Source organism: Glycine soja, chromosome 3 (genome assembly GCF_004193775.1).
Source record: "Glycine soja cultivar W05 chromosome 3, ASM419377v2, whole genome shotgun sequence".
Classification (NCBI taxonomy): domain Eukaryota; kingdom Viridiplantae; phylum Streptophyta; class Magnoliopsida; order Fabales; family Fabaceae; genus Glycine; species Glycine soja.
In genome coordinates, this window is record NC_041004.1 from 2,022,416 (window position 1) to 2,046,861 (window position 24,446).

At 33.2% G+C, this 24,446-nt stretch overlaps 2 protein-coding genes and 1 pseudogene across 2 annotated transcripts; 1 reads left to right on the plus strand and 2 right to left on the minus strand.

Annotated features, from left to right (window-relative positions):
* Positions 1–3,837: 3,837 nt before the first annotated feature.
* On the plus strand, positions 3,838–6,647 carry LOC114405825 (gibberellin 20 oxidase 1-D-like). The gene is made up of 3 exons (XM_028368330.1): positions 3,838–4,649; positions 5,115–5,436; positions 5,967–6,647. The coding sequence occupies exons 1-3, from the start codon at positions 4,087–4,089 to the stop codon at positions 6,228–6,230; spliced, it is 1,149 nt and encodes a 382-aa protein (XP_028224131.1). The 5' UTR covers positions 3,838–4,086; the 3' UTR covers positions 6,231–6,647.
* A 4,107-nt stretch (positions 6,648–10,754) lies between these two features.
* On the minus strand, positions 10,755–16,298 carry LOC114405624 (annotated as a pseudogene).
* A 2,402-nt stretch (positions 16,299–18,700) lies between these two features.
* On the minus strand, positions 18,701–24,055 carry LOC114405826 (UTP:RNA uridylyltransferase 1-like). The gene is made up of 6 exons (XM_028368331.1): positions 22,798–24,055; positions 22,086–22,457; positions 20,284–20,507; positions 20,038–20,101; positions 19,371–19,567; positions 18,701–19,185 (listed from the first exon to the last, which is right to left on the minus strand). The coding sequence occupies exons 1-6, from the start codon at positions 23,923–23,925 to the stop codon at positions 18,975–18,977; spliced, it is 2,196 nt and encodes a 731-aa protein (XP_028224132.1). The 5' UTR covers positions 23,926–24,055; the 3' UTR covers positions 18,701–18,974.
* Positions 24,056–24,446: the final 391 nt, after the last annotated feature.

The following is a 24,446-nucleotide window of genomic DNA, read 5'->3' on the forward strand; positions in this document are numbered from 1 at the left end:
ATAGTCATAAATTGAAGACCCACTTCCAATTATTGTATGTTTTTTTAAGGAATTGTGGTAACATGAAGGAGCAAGAAGCAGAATGTAATTGCTCAGTCCAGTGTTTAAATAGAATTTCGAGCTATGACACATAACATATGCGAAAGATTATTGATGACATTTTTTTCTTGATAACCTCAATGTTAAATACAAGGGACCCATGAAATTGTGTTTTGTGACAAAAATTCAGCTATTAGCATTGTGCATAATTTAGTCCAATATTACAGGACAAAACACAGAAATGGATAGAGAATCCATCAAAGAAAAATTGGATTATGAACTTATAAATTATAATTGCAACACATATTAATTACTATAGCTAGGAGGCTCCGATCCAAGTGGCAAATAAAGGGGCTCCTATTAGTATATTTCAGGAGTTTATTGTCAAGTTGGAAATAATTAATATTCATTTACCACCTTGAGAGGGGTGTTTTAAATTGTGGAATATGTATACTATGTATGCATATATGATATCCTTTCAAATTTATGATAATTTCAAATAACTAGAGACGAGTGAATTAACAATATTAGTATTAATGTTTCACTACTTTTCATTTGAAATGACTCGCTTTTGTACGTCCTTAACAATTTCTTAGTGATGTAATTTATTCACTTCTTATTATTTTATAAATTCCTAAAAAAAATACCTCATATCAAGAAAAATTGTTCCTATTTAATTTTTTATTTTATTTTACTGGATAACAAATATATGGAAAAATCACGAAGACAAACCCAGCGAGGCCAAATTGCAAATTACTTTGGAAATGGTCAAGTAACCCTATAATAATATGCATATAGTTATAAGTGTAACCCCGATTGTGGATATTTGCTTAAATTCTACAGAAATTATCATTATATTAGAAAAAAAATTAGCATGTAAATATTTTTTGCTTAATATTCATGTTTATAACATTAAAGTACGTACATGTGTGTGGTAACATATAGTATGTAACATGTGATACATGTGTGTGGATCCCATATCAAGTAGGAGAACGTGATATATATATATATATATATATATAGTACGTGGACATATATAAGATATTAATTTGTGCATAACTTTAAGTGAAATTTCTTAGATAAAAAATATTATACTCTAAACTAAATCATTTGTTCGGAAAGTGAATGAGTTTTTACAAAATTTTATAAAATATACTTAATTAGTGGTTAACTTAATTTAATTCATTAGGAATAACATATTTTTTTAACTAATACATTTTCAAGTTTGATTCAAATGAAATATTTCTAAGAAAATAAGCTATTTTTTAAACATCCTTAATTAAAATAAAATAAGAATAATGAATTTATAATTTTTCAAGAACATAGGAGCACTGGAGACTCTAGTAATTGAGGTGATAGTGGTGGTATACTAGTAAGATTAGTGGTCACAATTATAGAGGTAGATGATATGATTAATTGTACAATTACGACAATAAAATTTAAAATAAATAAATAAATAAAGAAGTTGCTAACTTTATAATCAATATTTTAATAGTTTTATTTCCATCGATCTAGATCGGTAATACTAAACCTTAACTTTTATTTGCATATGAAAATTTTCAAGAATTTTTATATTCAATTAAAAGTATTTTTAGTCTTTTTATTAAATATGAAAAATATTTCTATATTTCTTTCTCAAAATATTAAAATAATTCATGTACTAATCATCTATCGCTCTACAAAATGTTCTGATATACAATAAAATGAGTTATTATATTTGCCTCCTTTCTACATTTCCAGTTTTGCCCCCCTCCTCCTCCACTCACAGCTCTATACGTTTATAAAATATTAGTATCTGTACACTTTTATTTATTTTATACCTAGTAAAAAGAACTCAAAACATATTAAGTGACCAAAAGTAAAGAAAATTAACTAAGCAACTTGTTTTCTTTTTTCTTTTTGGTATTTGTACTGAGTCTTCCTTATTTTATTTTATAAATTAATTTTTTTTATAACAATAGTTACTGAAAAAAACAAGCAATTCAAATATATAAATGTTTGTTTTATTTTAGAATTTAATTCCACTTTTAATTATTTTTATAGATAATTTTGTAGATATAAAAAACGTACGTGCTTTGCTTTAAATTTTGAATGCTTTTAATTGGTTTCATAAAATATTTCATTTCTTTTCTTATACATTATAGAATTGCAATGTGTCAATTAAAAGCATTTTTTTTTAATTTGAATTGCTTTTAATTGCTATTCATATACATGAGTTATAGAATTTTTGGATTTCTTATATGCTTTTAATTTCTTAATTAAAGAAAGAAGTCCATAATTAATTATGATTTACTGTTATATTTACTTTTATAATATATATGACATATATTATTAAATTAAATTTTACATCATTACTAATGGTAAAAATTCTCCCCCTTAGTAAAATTTCCTTGTTCCGTCCCTTCTAATCATTATTATATTGCTGGAAAGGCTAGAGGTTGAAAATGCATTCAGAAGCATAGCAAAGAAGAAAATCCTTCAAAACCTTGGCATAATAAGTGGGTTACTTAAAATTAGGCACGTCCAAAGCAGACATGAGTCTCATCAGAGATTCAGTTTTATCATTTATGCATTAAGCTAGCTATTTCTGTGTATCATATTAATTCCACATCTGATAAATTTTATCTTTTATTTTTAGTTTTTTTTAATAAAAAAAATGCATAGATATTTTCACGTGCAAACTGATCCCACCAGATCCTAGTTGTAATTTTTCTTAATTATTATTAATTTTAAATTTTGCATCTTATTATTCCCTTTACTTTTCTTCATTTATATTTTACCATTTTTTAAAATCTGCGTGTCTTGTGCTGGATCATTGGTTTTTCTCTTAGTTCTTTTATATGCATCTTAATATATATGAGAGCAGTAATATTATTGTTATTATTCTGTCCTATGCGTTGAATAGAATCACGGAAGCTAATTATTTGCATTAATTCTATACCTAGCTACACTTTCACGCGACTTTTTTTATTCTTCATTAATTAATTCTCAATGCATGATTATTTTTACTGGAACATGCTGTAATCCAAAAAGAAAACCAGCTTTTTTCATTTATATTGAGAAGATATACAACTAAGAGAAAGATAGAAAGAATTAGGAAAAAAAGGTGAAAAAATGAATAATACATTTTAACAATAATAATATATTCCTCTTATGTTAGGGGGATATTTATTTAAAGGAAACAATCATTGAATACCACTCTTGATGTAAACACCGAGACATATAAGAGAAAAAAAAACAAATGATTAATATTTTTTTTGGATTTGACAAGTGATTAATATGATTGATTAATATAATTGATGTGACAAAAAAAGATAAAAAATAAATGATCAATTAAATATCTATATCTTTTTTGATGTAGACACCAATAGAGATATAAACCCTTTTTATATAAGAATTTTTTTAAAAAATATATATGATTTATTTTTTAAAATAAGTAAAAAATTATTTTTTTAAAATAAAAGTAATTTAAACAAACACACTAAAAAAGAAAAAAAATATTTATTTATTAAAATAAATGTAAATAAACTGAATCATAAAAAGATGGAAATAAATGATTAATATAATTGATAATATGACGTAACAAAAAAAATGATGAATTAATTTTTTTTAAAAAAATTAATCATCTATATAATATTTTTCAAGGGAAACATAAAAAAGAAATACTAGCAATTCTCTGAATTGCACTCTCCTACTGATCACACAACTACTTGCAAGTTCCAACACAAAAAAACCACTTGTACGTATGATCTCCCTATATATAACAGACACATTGCAGAAAGGTAGAGTGATAAAGATAGCAAGCAATCTTGCAAAACAAACTAATGATAAGATTCTCTAATGTCTGTTCCCCGACTTCCCCAATGAATCCTCTCTTGGCCTATCTCAATACTCTATTTCACCAACTTTATTATTAACCTCTTCCTTTGTCTAATTCCCCATTCATTCATTCATTGTTCACACTCTTTTGACCTCTCCTTTTCTCTCTCTCTCTCTCTCCACACACACTAAGCTGGTTTTGTGAACTTCATCAAATTAAACTAAAACATGCTAGTCCCTCATCATCCTTCAATGCTAATTGCACCTCAAAACACATCCGCAGAAAATCATGACAACATGGAAGGACAGAAACAACTACACCACTTTGATGAATCTTTGATGCCAAACCAGTCCAACATACCCTCCCAGTTCATATGGCCTGATCATGAAAAACCATGCTTAACACCACCAGAACTCCATATTCCACCCATTGACTTGAAGGCTTTTCTCTCAGGAGATCCACAAGCTGTGTCAGCAATTTGTGCAGAAGCCAATGAGGCATGCAAGAAGCATGGCTTCTTCCTTGTTGTCAACCATGGTGTTGATAGAAAGCTCATAGCTCAAGCTCATAAGCTCATAGATGATTTCTTCTGCATGCAGCTGTCACAGAAGCAGAAGGCTCAGAGAAAGATTGGAGAACATTGTGGCTATGCTAATAGCTTCATGGGAAGATTCTCCTCCAAACTTCCTTGGAAGGAAACACTTTCTTTCCATTATTCTGCTGATAAATCCAGCAAAAGTGTGGAGGATTATTTCCTAAATGTCATGGGGGAGGATTTCAGGAAATTTGGGTAAGATTTATAGAATGCAGTTTTCTTTCATATTCAGTTGCTCAGTTTCATAACCTCTAAAAGATATTAAAGCTCATTTTAAAGGTATTGTTGTTATTAACTTTTCTTCTTTTCCACAACAAAAAAAAAAGCTTATTTTAAATTAGCTTTTTTTTTTTCCTTTTTAAATAAATCATATGAATTGCTATGAAAGCTAAACCAGTGACAAATCTTATGAAAAGCATTTTAAACACATATAAGGTAAAATCCTTAGTTAAAAACTTAGAGTTAGCTGCAACACATAACTAATACTTTTCCTTTTTTTTTTCTTTCTCATCTCTCTCTTAGTCTCTACACACATGCACACACAGGAAACACACACACATATATATAAAAGATAAATGTAAAGCCTCCAGACCAATTTTTCTTATTCTATAATTACACTAACTTTATATATATATATATGTTTCATTTGATTTGCAATAGGAGTGTGTTCCAAGAATACTGTGAAGCCATGAGCAAACTCTCTCTTGGGATCATGGAGCTTCTGGGGATGACCCTAGGAGTTGGCAGGGAATGTTTCAGAGATTTCTTCGAAGGAAATGAGTCGGTTATGAGGTTGAATTACTACCCACCATGCCAAAAACCTGAGTTAGCTTTAGGAACAGGACCTCATTGTGACCCTACATCCCTAACCATTCTCCACCAAGATCAAGTCGAGGGCCTCCAAGTCTTCGTTGATGGAAGATGGTACTCTGTCGCTCCTAAAGAAGATGCTTTCGTTGTCAATATTGGCGATACATTTATGGTATGGATCATATAATTACAAGGTTGACATGAAGGTTGACATGTCGCTTTTTACAACATAATCGACACTCAATTAATTATTGATATGTCTTGTAGGTCCATTATAATTAATGTCCTTCAAATAATGAACTTAATATTACAACACTTGATATATACATCAATTACTAAGTTCACAAATTAAGATGAATTTACTAAGCTATATCTCTTTTTTCTTTTGGATGAACTTGAAGTATTTCTAACCGAGAGCTAGCTAGAGACTAATCCTATAGGATACCATGATTTATTTAAGAGGTTGATTTTTTTTTAACATATGTTATTCTATACACACAAATTTGAGAATCAAATCCTTCATCACATACTTAAGAATTATAGTTATCTGGCAACCATACCATACCATGTTTGAATAATTATGGCTATCTGGCAATCATACCGTACCATGTTGTTATATATATAGGTTCTTAAGCGCTCCTTAAGCTAGCTTTGTTGTTAAAGTTGAAATAATATGTGTGTTGTGACTTAATTATCTTTCAGGCTCTATCGAATGGGTTGTTCAAGAGTTGCATGCATAGAGCAGTTGTAAACAACAAAATTGTGAGAAAATCACTTGCTTTCTTCCTATGTCCAAATAGAGACAAAGTGGTCACCCCTCCAGAAGATCTAATCAGCAACGAGAATCCAAGAACATACCCAGATTTCACATGGCCAAGCCTTCTTGAATTCACACAGAAACACTACAGGTCTGACACAGAAACACTTGATGCTTTCTCGAGGTGGCTACTAGAGAAAAACAACTGAACAAGGGTGCCCCCACACAATTGCTCCATGGCCAACAAAAACTATAAAACTAGCTTTAGCTTGTATTTGCTTGAGTGAGGAAGATATGACATCATATTAAAGTGAAAAAAGAGGGTGCTTTTGGTGGTTCGACTTGTGAAGAAAAAGATAACAGAAACATCAAAAGAGAAAGGCTAATCAGTAATTAGTTGTGGTGTTAGTGTTGGGAGAATCCTATATGGTGCAAATGGAAGAAGAACTGAGGCCATATTCTTAGGAATAAAGAGACTTGATTTGTGTAGTGAAGTTATTCGATGTTGTCACTACTAATGCATTATTAGTTGTCTTGAACTCTATTGTAGTTATGTGTTGTTATGCATATTTGTAGAACTTTTAATTAATTAATAATACACTGCGCTGTATTTTGTGTCATCTGAATTACTATAAGATTTTTGTTTTATTCGTAATGTCCAAAAATACTAATTAATTTAATTGAGTATTAATTCAACAGGCTCCAAATGCATATACAGCCAATTGAAGGATAATGCTGGCATGTCATGCAAGCAATCAATTTATCCCGTCATATATTGACGTAGCTGTCAACTTCTTTCGGGACTTAATGATTTTATTTTTAATTCAAAGTTTCTAAAAAAAATCAATGGAATTTCCTTTTAAAGAATTCTGCAGAAAAATTAAGTATGCTAGGATCTATAGTGCAGTTCTTACTAAACAAAGTTAATTATTATACCAGTTATTAACGTCAAATTATATTTTCTTTTCTAAGATAATTTGAAACTGCATAGAAGATTATGCGTTTTAAGAAAAGCAAAATAAAGTGTAATTAAGACTCAAAAACCATGTATTTAAGTTTCATGCTAGCAAGAGTAGAACCAAAGTAACAAAACAGAAAATAGAGTGTTATGTTCTGACCCATCCACTCACTGACTCACAAACATTACCTAAGAAACCACTCATTAATAAATCATATGCACTTACACTTTTGATTTTGTGAGCCTACCTTAAGCTTTAACTTTGATCAGCTAATATACCTTATCAAGATATAATAATATAGACCTTTACAAATAATCTCAATCGAATCAGATAGTCCAAATAATGAAAAATTAAATCAATTCCCAATATTTTCTTCCCTTAAGAAAACTAGAATGTTAGAGACAAAAAAAATAAATAAATAAGCACCTCCCTGTTTCAATCAATTAGGGAAATCACCTCTAATCGATCCATACCAATTATAGATGCATGTACATGTTTGTCGGGCACGTCCGGTGCTGAAGTAATCACTGTCTTAAAAAGTTTGTCTTCTAAGACGGTGCTGAAGTAAGTCCTGTCTTAGAATGCTTACTTGCTAAAACAATGATGATGTAAGTACCATCTTTGAAAGTGAACATTCTAAGACGTTATTTACCTAACAACTTCTTAGAAGACAAATTTCTTAAGATGTTACTGAGGTAAACACCGTCTTAAAATGCTTACTTTCTAAGATGGTGTTGATCTTAGCACCGTCTTTGAAAGTTGTTCACTTCTTAAAGATGGTGTTTTTGGATCCGTCATTGAAATTTTTGAGTTTCGACGACGTTAAATTCTAGGACGGTCTAAAACTGTTGTTATATTCTCTATTTGACCGTCTTAGAAAAACTTTTTTATAGTAGTATCCATTGATATTGATAAGCAAAATAATGAAAATTTTTTATTTTCCGAAACTCGTGATGAATGATTGATTTTTTTGTATGAATTATCCATTAGTATTATTTTATATGTTCACATTTTTTCTAATCACATTCTAATTCATATTTTATGATTGTTTGTATTTTATTATTTTACTTTTATAGAATATTTCACTATCTCGTTGCATTTCAACACACACACACTTTATGACACTCACATGGGTAGGATGTAATTAATTAATGAATTATTTTTTCACCTGATAAGGACCGCACAGTAAGAAGAGTATCTTATGTTAAAATCATCGCACACAAATTCAAAAACTGGGGTTGGACTCAATTCGTTGCTTTTATATCCAACACGACAAAATGTCACTTTAATAACGAGTTGGCACTACATGCAAATAAGCCATTAATCTTTAACTATACCAGCAAACTTTTGTTTCTAGCAATGCAAGACCGATCGAGTTGTTCATGATTCAAGAGAAGAATTCACGTATATGCCATAATTGGTAATATATATATATATATATATATATATATATATATATATATATATATATATATATATATATATATCTTAACGTCGTTACAAAGTATTAGAGATATATAATACCAAAACTAAAGAAAGGAACTATACCGTTATTTAATTAGAAACTTTTGCAATTAATTAAGACTAATCTTGTCCCTTCCTAATTATATAATAATGGTTATCGATCCTATTGATCATTATTCCTCTTGATGGAAATCTAATTTTATTGGATTACCGTCACATCAAGAAAAATATTGGATTACTATCTAATTATATTCTTTAAATTTATCTTATTAAGGGCTGTTATCCAGAGTACACAATGTTATATTCTTTAAATCACGTAGGTTTGTATAACTCAAGGTTTAAACAAAAACACAGCAGAAACGACAGGCCATCCTAACTCAACATGTCTAAGAGAAAAAGGGAAAATATAAATGATTAGAGATAAGCTCAAAATTATTTAAAGTATACACATCAATATCATTGTTCCCCAAAAGATAGTGCACGTTGGATTTATTCATTTCAGGTTTATTAGGTATGTATAAATAAAATCATTTATGGATTTACATCTTAAAGTTTGAACTTTATATATATTTAGTTGAAGTCTTTCTGAATCAACTGACTAAGGTTTTTTCCTTGACAGTGGTAGAATCGGTTACATTAAGTGAAATTCTTCCGCATGTTATAAACGATTTTTCTCAAACTTCAGAGGAAATGATCTCATGTTTTGCAGTGACTGAATCTAATGGTAACGGGTATTGGAGATCTCATATCTTCAACTGATATTGTCAAATTAAAGCATAGAAGTAGAGGATCACGTCTACTTTACAAATTGATTGAGAGTTGAACTCAAATCCAAATTATACAATCTAGAAAATTAGTTTTCAGTGGTGATTATTGAGATCTCTCTGACGTCGACAATGGTGGAGAGTGTACTTATGTAAATTCCAAAGCTCAAGTAAGATGATAGTCTAGAGGTGAACGGTACTAAAGAGACTCAATACCTCACAAAGTTGAATCTTAGGTTTAGATAACTTCGTTGACCAATCATTTAGCAATAAATGCAATTTTAAATAATATCTATTTTCAAAATATTTGCAAAAATTGGTGCAAATATTTGGTTTAATGATTATTATTCAAGTGTTATATATTTTGGGAGGCATTCTCTATATGTTTGGACATTGGACTAGCTAGTTGTGGTTGGACCGAGCCTAGTCTAGAACAATTAATTGTCCCTCAAATTGGTAGCGTATGTGTTATAGTATGAGGTGCCAACTTATGTATGTCAATGTGTTCTATTGTATGCTAAGGTTAAGTTGAAATTTGAGATTTATTATGCACAAATGTCAACATGAACCTTAGGGCATTCCTGTGTTGGGCTACTACCTCCAACAATGGATTGCCCCCATTGCTAATCATGACGCTATCAAGTCAAGGAAAACTTGAAATGTTGGGATGTTGACACACCTTGTAACTTTTTTGTTCCTTTTATAGATCAGGATGTCAGTCTATCAAATGTATATTTGACATCTAGTATTGAATGAAACAATAACTAGCATTTTACCTTTTTAATTTCTTGTTGTCTTGTATGTATTCAAAGATGCTTGAATGACGAAATCGGTGTGTTATTTGTGTCTAACTTTTCTGGCTCTCACAAGCATAATGTTTCCTTAGCCTCTTCATCTTGGTGTCTTTTATACTTCACATCCAAGTGTTGGCATCATGTGTCATTTGCTGTGAGGTGGACAACTAGTATTCCTACAGACGTGTGATATGACCAACCTGAAAAGATTCTACACTTGCTCTTACAACCGTTATAGACTTGTTAACCCATCAAGTTGGAAAGGATACTGTACCCACAAGCTTGAGAAGGAGGTGGTCTTATGAACCCATCATCCTAGAAGGGGGGGGGGGGGGGTGTCTTGTAAAGACACCAACCTAAAAATGAGATGGTTTTGGGATACAAGCAGTGAGTAAGGCTTGCAATTGCACCAACATGATGGTGTTGTTCCTTTTTTTTAGGCCATGGACAATAAGTGCCCTTAGATATATGGAGTTCCACCAACACGTAAAGGTGGTGGCTTTTGTGATTTTAGGAAATGAGTACCTTTGCATTAACTTGGGAAGTTGATTAAGCCAAGAAGGATTTCCTCTGCCTCAAAAGTCAAGTTTTAGGCCTTTAATGTTAGGTTGATGCGAAGTCATTTTGACTAGCGTTGACTTGTTGTCTAGATAAGTTTGATTCTTCGATGTTCAAGCTCATTTGAGATGAAATATGTTGGCAAAGAAAAAAATCCAAACAAACTCAAAATGGTTAGCTTATAAGACCATAAGTTTATTTCAGCCGAAGCCTTGAGTTTTATAACATCTTCCACTAGATGAGCATAATGCACGCAGAAACAAATCAGTTTTACTAAGGCAACAAAAGTAGAACTACAGCTTTATAGCTTTTACATGTATCTCACACGTCAACTGAGCTTTCTTTCAAAGCCACAAATTTCACTATTATGCATGTATGACAAGAGTGTCTCTCAAATTCACAAGTTGATGACATCAATTGTTGTAGTTATAGAGTTATAATAAAAAAAAAATGGGACTGATTTCTTCACCTTAGCTTAGAGGATTTTGCTGGCTGCTAAATTCTATGTTTGGAAAAAGAGGGTAAGACATATTTTCAGTTTCTAGGTAATGGAAAGAAAACACTAAAGTAGATATAAAAATGAATTTAGTCATCCAACACTTGAGTACTCGGTAGTTTACTTGAAAAGAACACTTCTAGAGCCTCTGCGGCAAGTTCACATACTTCGGTGAAACCATCTGAAGTCAATGAAGCTGCATGTGGGGAGAGGACGACATTATCCAATGGAAAGAGCTCGTTGGGAACGTTAGGCTCATTCTCAAACAAATCCAAGCCAGCATCCCTTATCTCTTCTTCCATCAAACACCACACCAATTCCTTTTCATCAATTAGAGATCCACGTCCAACATTGACAATAACTCCATCTTTCCCCAGCATCACTTCCCTGTTGATTATGTGCCTTGTTTGCTCATTAAGTGGGCAACAAAACACAAGGACATCACTATTACCAGCAAGCTCAACAACATTAGAATAAAAAGGGTACAAGATAAATGGCTTCTCGTTTCTTGAATGGTACATAATTCTGCAATCAAAGGCCTCAAGCCTTTTAGCAACTTCTTTGCCAATTTTTCCCAATCCAACAATCCCTACTCACTTGCCTTTTAGCTGAAACACAAAGCTGGGTACTGGTTACCATTCAAGCTACCGAATCTTATGTTTTATTTGTCAGTTCTATTGAGTACTACAATCATATAAGGTAAACAAATGTATTGATTGTCCTCTATCAACAAAACAAGACACCCCCCCCCCCCCCCCCCCACATGCACACACACAGTTTATTAGAGTTGATATTATTGAAAAAGAGATGCTTGCAACACTCTTTATTGTTGATTGAAATTTACTAGAAATTACAAAATTGAGTAGGTTTTACTTCTTATTTAATGATTGCCCATTAAAGATTTTGTACTTCCAATAAATATTTACCAATAGTAAAGGTATTCGAAAAATTGTGTTAGAGAATGTGTTATTAACACTCCTTTTATTGAAAATCTTCATCCAAATAGAAATAGAACATCAGAAACATTTGCACAATATACATACACACATTATAACATGAAAAGAACATGCATATAAAGCAGAAGAATGAGTAGTACCTTGGAACCAAAAGAAAGATTCTGGGGCATAGAAAGACCCCATTTCCTAACATGTCGATCAGCAGCAGAAATTTTCCACAGTACATCAATCAACAACCCCCGGCCATGTCAGCAACATCCTTGGCTTGATCTCCTGGAACAGAGACAACCTGAATACCATGGCGGCTGCACTCAACCAAGTCTATGTGGTCGGTTCCAGCACTGCTGGTCACAATGAGACTGAGCAATGGGAGGAGCCCGATGAAATCTGCAGAGATCTTCTGGCGAGGGCTGCATAGTATGGTTTGAATGGATTGAGTTGGAAGAAACTGGAATAAAATTTAATACCCTTGAGGAAATATGTATGAGAGCTAAAAATGTGGGAAAAAAATATATCCATACAATGCAGGAGTTCCCAGCTGGACATTTTCTCAAACAGTTCCAACACACAAGCATGTCCAAAAACAATAAAGTGAATTTTCATGCATTTAACGAGCTTAAACACAAAAGTTGCATCGAAACCAAACAGAATTAATTGCTTACCTGAAGAGATTGACGTAGACGAAGAAAGGTTGGGAGAGAAGGAGAGTGATTGAGTTTGACTTTAGCACCACAACATTCCCAACTCGACCATGTGCGGAGAAGAATCATTGCGATGGAAATTTAATTTAAATTATTATTTTTATATGTTAATTTAAATTATATTAAGCAATTAAAAAATGTATTCTGAATTAATATAAAAAAAATAAAATTGTTCAGCATTGTAGTTAAACTATTGTTTGACCCCTCCGTCAAAGAAGTATGTGTGTTTGATTGTGAAAGTGACAGGAAGATTGAGATATTCTCAGTTTATTTATGAAATATCATGAAAATTAATTATTAAAATGCATTCCATAACTAATAAGTTATTGGTACAAAGAAAACAAATTAAAAACAATGTGGTAATTATTTTGTAATTAAAAATAAAAACAGAAAACAAAAATTGAATGTCTAGTTTAGTTAAAGTATAAAGGAGTCTAATTTAGTTAATTGAGCAAGATATATAAATTATTATAAATCTCTTAATATCTGTCTCCGCCAACTTTTCCCAAACCAATAATGCCTTGCCTTCTAGCTGAAACACAAAGCTGAGTGCTAGTTATCAATCATGCTCCAGAATTTTGATGTTTTATTTATCAATTCTAATGAGTACTAATGTCATATATGGTATACAAGTATATTGATTATCCTCTATCAACAAAACCTCTCTTCACACACTTGATTTGTGTTGAAATCATTAAAAGAGAAATACTAACAACACTATTTATTATAGATTGAAATTTATTGACAACTGCAAAATTATGTAGGCTACACTACCTATTTAAAGATCTAACTCATGATTTTGCAATTTTTAATAAATTTTGATTAATAATTGAATGGGAAATGGATCCCTTCAATAAATTTTATTAATATAACGTGTTTTTATCATAAAGAGGATGTTTAAAAGAATTAACGGTGAGATCTTAACACACTTGAGAATCAAGATTTTTCCACTTTGAGAGAACCTTTTTCCCTAGCTAGTTGAATGTGTTAGAAGAAGTGTGTTAGTACTTGGTAAGTGTATTACTACTAGCACTAGAACATCAGGAGCATGTGCACAATATACATACACCACAATATGAAAAGAACATGCACATAATGCAGAAGAATGAGTGGTACCTGGGAGCCAGAAGAAAGATTGCAGGGCTTAGAAGGATCCCATTTCCTAACATGATCAGCAGCAGAAATGTTCTACATCACATCAATTAGCAACCCCATAGCCATGTCAGCAACATCCACGGCTAATTGATCTCCTGAAATAGAGGTAACTTGAATGAGGAGAAGGCATTGAGGAAATGGTAGTTGTGAAGGTTTTGAGCTTCAAAAATTGGGAACATGAATGGAGGACCAAGCACAAGGAGTGGTTGATGCTCCTTGTTGTTATCATTGTGGTTTTTGTGCGGTTTGTCTGCCATTTCCTTTGATGATTGAGCTCCAGGAAAGTGGTACCATCAAACACTATCGAAATATTTATTCTTTTCCTTTCAATTTTATTCTACTAGTATCAGAATTTTGAAAATAAATGCATATCACACCTAGTTGATATGGCCACACATAAAGCTCAAAGAATAACAAAAGAGTTCCATAAAAGTAACTTATTGTGTAATTGATTGATTTGAACAATATACAATGAGGCTATCTAGACGCTCTATTTATAGATCTTATGACAATTAACAACTATTCCTAACAAACTAGAAGTGAGAAATCATACTTAGAATGTGACAGCTATAACTATTAGCTTTTCTAAAATCAAATCTGCCAAACAGGCTATAAAAACCAAAACACTGTCAAACTAACGTATTTTCACCATGTAAAGCTTATTGATAGCAGTGTTTACAAAACTAACAAAAGTAGCAAACATGGTAAAACCAAAGCTATCCATAATTTAGCAATATGATATTAAGCACCATTGCATTCTATATGCTGACAAGAAACTCATGGCCATATATGAAGATAATCCCATCTGTTCAGATGGTGTTCTCTAATTCATTTCATTGCACGTTTTAGCCATGGAGTTCTCTTTCTAATTACGAGATAAAAGGAGCATATTACAATAACCACACAAAGAAATACTCCGAGAATTTCAATAACAGAATAGAAGAATAGGAAGGGCCTTATTTTTGGTCAACTTAAGATGCCTCAATTCATAACACCTGTTTTTCATTTTCTGTTTTGCAATTTCAACACACTATTCAATACCCATCAATGAAGGGGTATGAGAGCAGAAAGTGGAAAAACGACATCTAAACAACAAACAGAAATTATTGCTTATCTGAAGAGATGGGCATAAATGTAGAACAGTAACGAGAGAAACAGAGTGATTAAGTTCCACTTTAGCACCCCTACAGTCCCAACTCGACCATGTGTGGAGGAGAATCATGGGATAACTTTAATTTAATTTTTAAGAGGAATCATAATTACATTGAAAAGTTGTTTATAAATTTTTACTAGTCTTCAATGAAAATTTCTTCAACTCTTTATTTATTAATATTCAACGGTTTATAATTACATCGAAAAATTTAGTCCTACAAATGTAGTTATAAATTTTAACACTTGTTAACACAACTTCAAAATTCTCTTACTTATATATTTCATTTTCATCATATTATTAGTCAATGTGAAATCTTGAGTACTTCCATTAAAACATGCTGCAGGAATCTAAAGTATAATACATTATTAACGAAACACAAGTGATTGTCTTCGGTAAAAGATGCATATAGTCTAGAAGAAAAGAAAAACACGGTCTAGAGGTTTCTAGAGAAGCCATATCAGCTAGAACAACAGCTTTTTATGCATGTTGAAGCACACTACTTATATCATACTGCAAGAGAATCTAAAGTGAAATATTAAAAATAATCAACAACAAAAGCATTGCCAGAGTATGTATTTATAATATTTTTTATCCGTAAGAATCAAAGATAGGTACTATGGAATTTATAACAAAATTATGCATATTACTTAACCAAATGCGTTCAGATTACTATCTTCCAGCCATTGTTAGCAATAACTTTTGTAACTATTATTGGAGACAACCATGATATAACTACAATAGGAAGATGAGTAACAGCACAATAGAGTTTCCATATAAAAATGAGCTTAAAAACTGATCCAAATAGAGTTTGCTTTATCTCCTTCCCTCGATCAAAACAGAGTTTGAAATACACTTGCAGAGGCACTTTGCTTAGATGGTTTTTGGAATAGAACAAACTCATTTACAACTTAATTCAGAATCATTGCAGGAATAACATAAAATTGTACCACACGATATTATGTTATCAAAAGAACAAGTTATAAAGCCAACATTACTACAGTTATTCGTGGCTTGTTTGAGAAGAAGGCTTCTAAATTCCCTCCCATAAGTTCACACAAATTCATCATAGATTCCACAGTTAAAGCAGCAGCATGTGGAGATAAAACCACATTATTCATTTCAAGGAGCTCTTCAGGAACACGAGGCTCGTTTTCAAAGGCAACCAAACCAGCACCTCCAATTTCTCCTTCCATCAAACACTTGACCAATTCCTTTTCATCAATAAGACCTCCTCTTCCAACATTGACAATAAAGCCTTGTTTTCCTAATACCAACATGACTTCCCAGTTAATTATTCGCTTTGTTTGTTCATTTAGTGCACAACATAACACGAGCGTCGCTAGTAGTTGCAAGATCAACAATGCTAGAATAGAAAGGATACGAAACTGAAGCTTTTTTATGCTTAGAGTTGTATAAGATAATGCAACCAAAAGACTTTTGAAATAACAACCCTTTACTCCTTATATGAATATGAATGAAGCTTCAAATAGTCTATGTACTATTGAAATTCCATCACATACAAACTCTCCAATAAATACCACTAATCATACATTTTTTAAACACTTTTGTGATGGTTTAATGCATTATACAAGGGTATAATGTACCTGGCTCTGAGTAAATATCAAATCTCAATACTCATTGGTATCATATATAATTTTTTCATTTCTTTTTGAAAATTCCAACCAGCATTTCCACCACAGTAGATAAAACATTAAAAATAAAAATTAAAGTTTTATAAAAAAAATGATGTTTAATATTCATAATATAGAGTTTAACTTTTTATACAGACTGACAATTAAAAAATTAGACTATCAAACAAGATATCACTTTAGAAATAATAATTAAAAAGGCCAACCATTTTCTATTATATGTTAATTTATGATTAAACTATAGAGTAAAAAATCTATACAAAATTGATATATTCTAACTAAGTTCATTACTGTATTCTTGTCCCCTAATTTTTAATGAGAAAAAAAAAGTTTTTGCTCATAAAGTATAAAGATTTTTACACAGTACTAACTTTCATAAAAACTAGTCAAAAACCATAATATCATAATTTATAATAAATTGACACGTCAGACCATTAAACTCGTTTTTAATTATTAATATTTTGAGTTGTAGTTTTAAGTAGATTTGTTTCTATTCCTAAGCAAAATGATAGCAATTTGATGATAGCCACGTGGACTGTATCCTATACCATCATGCATATTACAGATAAGTCTATACTACACATAAGATAATATTTTGATTTTATTTTTAGAATGTACACATAATTAGATAGTATAATACAAACCAATAAAGGAAAGAAACATGAAATAAAATAAGCACAAACCTTGGAGCCGAATGTGAAAAAATCCCAAGGCGTATTGTCGCGACTCTGCTGAGTCCTCAAATATCGATCCGCCGCCAAGATTTTCCTCATTACGTCAATGAGCAGAGCGAGGACCATGTTGGCCGCGACCTGGATTCCGCGGCGGTGGCACGCGGCGGTGGCACACGTCAAGGTCGACGTAGCGGTGAAGACACAATTTTGTTGCACATATGAAGGGTGAAAAAAATAAAACAACAAAAATATAATTTTATTGTACACTGTATAACGGAATCATATTTTTGTTACACATATAGGTTAAAAAAATAAAAGTATCATAATGTACAATAAATCATATTTCCGTTTGTTTTATTTTTTTCACCTGCTAGAGTACAACAACAGAATCATATTTCTCTTGTTGACTCAACATTTCAAACAAGAACTCAACATAGATTCAACAATGGAGGTCATTAGATTCAACAACGTAGATTAGCAGATTCAACAATTGACGAGGATGATGACTAGCGCAACACAAATCTCAACAAACATGGCTATAGTCGTCGCACACGTGGGTGTTAATCGTCGTCGTTGTCATGATGGGTGTCATGGTTGTCGTCGTCACTTCCTCCACACCGAGATCTGAAGATGGAGAACCTTCCTCCACCACAGACACAAGTGTTTCTTCATAAAAACCAACGACTTGGTGTGGGGTCACGCAAGAGAGTGTATGAGTGAAAGAGAAGGAAGTGTAGGGATTTGGACAAAAGGGGGATTTCAAAGAAGATAGCAATATTGGTAGTGGTAATAACAGTTTCCTTGGGAATATGACTACATGGAACTTACCCATGATCGCAATAGGCAATAGCTATTAAGGGAGCTGTGTTAAGGACAAAAAAAGACATGCTACATTCATATTTTTCTAAATTTTGTTTCTCTCAAGTGGCTTGTGCAAAACAACGGGTACCAAAGACCATGGCCAAACCCTTAATTAGATTCAGTCTTGTTTCATGATTATTTGAGTTGTCTTTTACTTAGAATATGCCTTTTGAAGGTATATATGTGAAGCAGCAGTATTCTTTCTGGTCCTTGATATCTTCGGTGTATGCCCACTAACTCTTGGTATATTCAAAATGTTCTGGTGATATTTGATGTTATATTCCTATAATTTGATCAATTGTAACTACCTAAGCTTTTCAATCAGTGGTATCAATATCAAGAGGTTCTTAAGCCAACAAGTTGTTTTTGGAGCCTAACATTTACACGTATAAGAGGAAAATAGGGCAAAAAATTAAAATTGAAAAAAGGCACTACCACACTCCAACAATTGCAGAATGCATGCCATATTAAACCCGGTACCAGAAGACCATGAAATTGATAGAATAATTTCATTGTGACTATATAATTAATTATTCACAAGCCATTTAATACCTTGGGAGCTTGTTCAACGTAACAGAAAATTCTTGCCTTTCAAATAAAAGATCAAAGGCCAAAAAGTTCTTTACATTGAGATGGCATATTTAAAACCCTAACTAAAAAATACACTTGTAAACATGAGACTAGGTTAATATATGAGATGTGACAAAAGAAGCTTTACAAGCTGAGTGTCCATTACCAAACCTATAAAATCTATATTCAAAACAATCAATTAACTGGGAACATAGGGCTCAAAAAGTTTAATACATGGATTTGGATCATTCTGCATAACTTCAGCAGCACGTTCAAACTCTTCCCTGAGAACTTTGATGCTATGTTTATCTACCACTCGACCTAGATCATGAGATATTTCAAAAGGATCCTCTATACATATCAAATGGCGATCATTACCTATCCTTCTTGTCCAGTCCTTCTCTCGCTTGCTACACCAAAAAAGAGCATCATATATTCGATTAAATGAAAACAACTCTCTTGTTAACAATGATAGATATGTTAGTATCAACCCCCCCCCCCCCCCCAAAATAAAAGGGCAAACAATTACTAATGGAACATAAAAGGGAACTATGAGAAAATATTTACAGATACCACAGATACCGGGTTCTCTTACCTGATTATGCTTCCAGTGCGTACAGATATAACAGTATTTGCATAATCATGACAATATGCCCAATAATGGAAAAATCCCCGCACAAGCTGAGCAATTGATTCCTTGTTATGGCGACCAAAATCACAAAGTTTTTCAACTTGATCAAAGTAAGCACAATGAACATCATCCACAGTTACAGAATACGTTGTCTCCATCTCCTACATAGAAAGTAGCATTCAATCATTAAATACAATTACAAAATTAGCTATATGATGTACAAACTTTATTCGAGTGATATTTGATGGAATGCTTAATGAGGAAGAATTAATTATCTTTGATTTGAATACTGCAAAAATGTTATTCCGATGATACTATTAGCCATGCCATTGGCAAAGCAGTTTCCTCAGAAAAAAAAGTGTTTTTCCAATAACAACTATCAGGCTTTGCTACAGCGCAAAACTTTTAAGTGCCTTTGCATCAAATTGCATGGAAAATGAAAAGAAACCAAGAATTCCTGGTTAAATTAATTTTCTCATTCCATGGAAAATGGAAACACTAACCATTATGTTCAGAACAAAATAAAGGGTACTTCTGAAACATAAATAGCATAAACAATGAAATTCTAAAATGGTTACATACAGATATATCTCACATATTGGAATACAAGTGTGAAAACTGAAGTACGCACCTGCAAGCATGGAAGGATAGCAGGTCTTCTCATTTGTAAAAAATGAATGCACATCAAAACATACCTGTAATTAAAATTATAAATTGTTATTTTTTAAGAATAATATCCAGTCACCACATTTATCTGAACTTCAATTGTTCAATCATGTCTATTTTGATTTTTGGGAATATTAACATTACTTGCCTAAATTAGATAAAGGCAAAGCAAAATCTTTTTCGACAAGAATAACATCAGAAGTTAACTTACGCATAGCTAGACAAGGTCCCATGGTAAGTTTCATTGACTCTTCTTGACTTAGCCCAATGTTTAATAATGAAAGCCAGCTGACGCAACCTTGGATCTATGTGTGCATAATCCCGAAGAAGCTTGGTATTCACAACAGCTAGGAGATTGTTAATGCATATGTCGCAAGAGATTCCTGTCACTGGATCCATGAGCTTTACTATGGGAACCCGTGCACGTGTCAAGGCCTATAAACAAACTCAAATTAAGGACTCCCAAGAAACTTTCATTTCAATTTAATACCTTCAAATGAATGTTTCCAAGAGCAGTAAGCCAGCAGCAATAAGCTTCTTCTAGGAAAACTTAATCAGTCAATTGCCAGTCAATTGTGTCATATTCCAAATTTATTAATCCACTTCCTGTGTTTCATTATTACTTCTCCATTTTTTTTCTAGGTTTCAAAAGATTGATCATCAGTTTTACTCATCATACAACTCTTAACCATGGCATATTTATCCAAATCTTTTTTTTTCACAAAGTTCTATTTCATTTAAAAAATTAATTAATTTCAGAACATTTTCTTTTCTCATTCCTTTTATCCTATCTTTTATCTTTTTCTTCTTTCATATCCAAGTTTTTTCTCATCCCTCAACGCATTCTTGGCATACCAACACATTGGCAACAACTATAAAATATGACTAAAATCAGTAAAATAATAAACATTCATCCAATCAGAAATGAACAAGAAATTAAATAATGCTCAACCAAATTTATAAAGATGAAGTTTCACCATAATAGGCACCACCTAGTTTTTGAAACCTTTTTTCTTCCTTTCAAGTTTTTAGGGGGTAAACCTATCAAACCAAATAAAGGATTAGAGATGCCAAGGAAGAAAAGACGGTGAAGAGACTCCAATAGAGGAGGCAAAGAATTATGGTGACTAACTCTGGATTGAAGATTAGTCCCATAGTCAACCCAAAGGACCAAAGCTTGTGGGGATACCTCTAAGTCCCACCGGGGAACCAAAGGCACCCTAATTACGGTGGTTACCAAAAAAAAAAAAGGGGGGGGGGGGGGGGAAAGAATTACAGAGATAACATGTTAGTCTAGACACTAGCAATGATCAGTGAGGCCAATAGCTTCTGTGCTAGTCTATAGATGGGCACTTTCTAAACAAACCATAAATTAGAAAGAATCAAAGTATCATCAAAGACTTTAAAAACACCACATTATGTCCTACATCCATGCCAAAAAATTATCATAAAAATGAAGTCAGAAGATTCCCTTCAATAAACCTCTTTATTAGCTTTGCAATGAGAAATACATAATCAATTAGCCTTAGGTTTTTAATGCTCGGGTAATGACTACATTAGAGTTAGAGGGGTTTCTTTATTAGATATGCAAGGAGGCTAGAAAGCTCTCCTCTCCTTACTGGAGGGATTCATTGTTGTTTGTCCACGTGTTTATATTCTCTCATTACCATTGCAAAAATATTAAGCATCATATACTCTCATTGTCTGAGGGGACATGTTCAGTGAACAATAACGAACAAAAACCCTAGCAATGTCTACCAAATAAGGACTATTTTTCCATCATCTAAGACAGGATTCAAGGTCAGTCTTCCTATAGCAAATATTCTAAATTTTTCCTCATATTAGACAAAAGTCATTACATCTCCTTTATGAAAATTTCTTAGTATGATTACAAGCAGCTCCGGCTTCCCTAAACAGTTAATGAACATGTCTCTATATACGTAAATATATGTCAATGAATACAAACCATCAAAATAAACAATAGCAATAAAGAAAGCATAGCAATCTTCTCACCTGCACATTCTGCAGATTATCTGATTGCAAAATATCCGCCAATTTCATTATAATCTTAGATTTTTCCATGTCTGCTTCCTCAATAGCAAGGCAAACATCAATGTCACTTTTAGAAACACCAAACGAATTAGCACATGATCCATAGAGATATAGCTTAGATGCTGGCCATTCTTTGCTGACTAATTTCTCCAATATCGCTACTAATTGCTTTTGCTTCAGCTTTTCTTCTTCAGGAGGTATTAGAGACCCATATATTGCAAGGAAAGGAACATTAAAATCATCAATGTCCCTTCGACACATCATCTGCCTTCTGTACATTCTTCCCCGCTGGCTCATTATCTGCTGTCCTCTTGAATCCAAAAATCTAACATCCTGAATAAATGCTGCAAGTGTAAGTAAGCCTCATAATTTAAGAATCATTTACTTTTCACACTATGAGAAAACAAAATAAAAACCACATGAACCTCATAATTTGATGACAGGTAGATAACTGTAACACTCAATAATCTATCTATCTAGGTTTTTGAACAAACAGTTCTTCAGCGTTCAAACAAGTTTAAATTAATAATAACTCAGAAAATAAAACTCCATTGTATTATCAACCAAATGATAATACTCAAAGTACTTGATGAAATTCAGTTGAAAATTTAGCTTTTAAGAATGATTTAACAATCCGTAACATCAAGCAACATCAACAAATATAACTATTGACCTTCTCTCGGCGGCGTTGCCTCAAGTTAGTCCTGTCATCAGACTCATCCTCTACCAACAAGGAATCAGCTAACTGCTCCCCAAGGACATCAACATCAGCAACCCTTCCACCAGACTCAGGAAAACCCTCCATCCTCAATCTCCCACTTCCCTTGTGCTTACTATCCCTACCACCAACTTCACCAATGCCACTGGTCTCATTCCCCGAACCCGAATGGAGGTGACTCCGGGCCGGTGGCCCAGGACGATCAAGCTGATCAACAAGTCCCACATTGCTCCTCTCACCAGACACCATTCTCCCACCTTCCCTCCTACCATACAAATTCTCATTCCTACCCTCCAAACCCTTCCCTCTAATCCTGTTCCCAAACCCTGGTGCAACCCTACTTGTCTCGGGGGGTAACGACCCACCAGCCATATAACCCCCAAGTCCTCTTCTTTCTCTCTCCACAGCATCATGGTTACCCTGAAGAACCACATTCCCACTCGAATTCGAAGTGGGGTGAACCACATTCCCACCTCTGTTGAACTTCAAATTGAGCAAGGAGTCACCATTGGAGGAAACTTCGGCGGCGGCATACGCAACCGTGGGTAAAGACCCGAACTGCAGCTTCAGTTCATGCTGCTGCTGCTGCTGCTGCTGCTGATGATGATGAACGAAACCATCGACCACGTTGTTGTTGTTATTATTGTTGTGGTGGCTTTCTTCAATTGGAAACCCTAGTTTTCGAAGATCGTGGGCGAGGTTAACGTTAGCGTTGACGCCGTTAGTGACGGAGTTAGGGGTGACGGTGACGGGGAAGTGGTTCCGAGGAGGGGGAAACGGGTTATGGGGCAACCCGAAGAAGTTCGGAGGGTAAAGCGGCGAAGAAGAAGAGAGAGTGTGGGACCAGGGTGGTGGTGGTGGGAGATGGTGAGGGTGAGTATGTTGGTGGTGGTGGGGTTGATCGGCGCCGGCGATTTGCCACGGCGGCAGCGCCACGGGGATCATGGGGCCAATAGCGGTGACGGCGGGATCTATCGCCGGAGACTGTGGCGGCGGGTGGGGGTGGTGGGGGCGCTGTTGGATGAGAGAGAGGAGGAACTCGCCGCCGTTGGACGGCGGCAAGTCACCTCCACCACCGTTCATGGAGGCGGGTGGCGGCGGGGAGAGGGTGAGGTGGCAGTTTTGGGTTGCAGGTTGAAAGGAAAGAGAGAGGCTTGAGAGAGAAACTTAGAGGGGAAGTTTGGGAATTGGAGAGTGGGACTGACTTTATATAAAGTTTTGTGGGAATTTTGAAGTAATTTTGGTTTTGATATATATATATATATATCTTTGTTGTCAATCCTTATCTTATCCTATTTACTGGTAGTTGGTAAAGGATACTCTTAGCTTATTAAGAGTGTTTTAAAGATAGTTAGCTGATGCTTAATGAATATCTAAAGTATAATACTAAGGTAGAATATTACAATTAGTAACAATTATTAAAGATAATAAATGGTTGAAATTAAAGTATTTATAAATTTAAATTAAAACATAATATAGTCATCAAATTTTTAAAAAATTCAATAAATAAAAATCATCTCATCAATTATCACTTCCTAAAAAATTAAATATTTAATTTTTGTTTGATAAATTTTTTGGAGATTTGGTATTATTATTAAAATTAA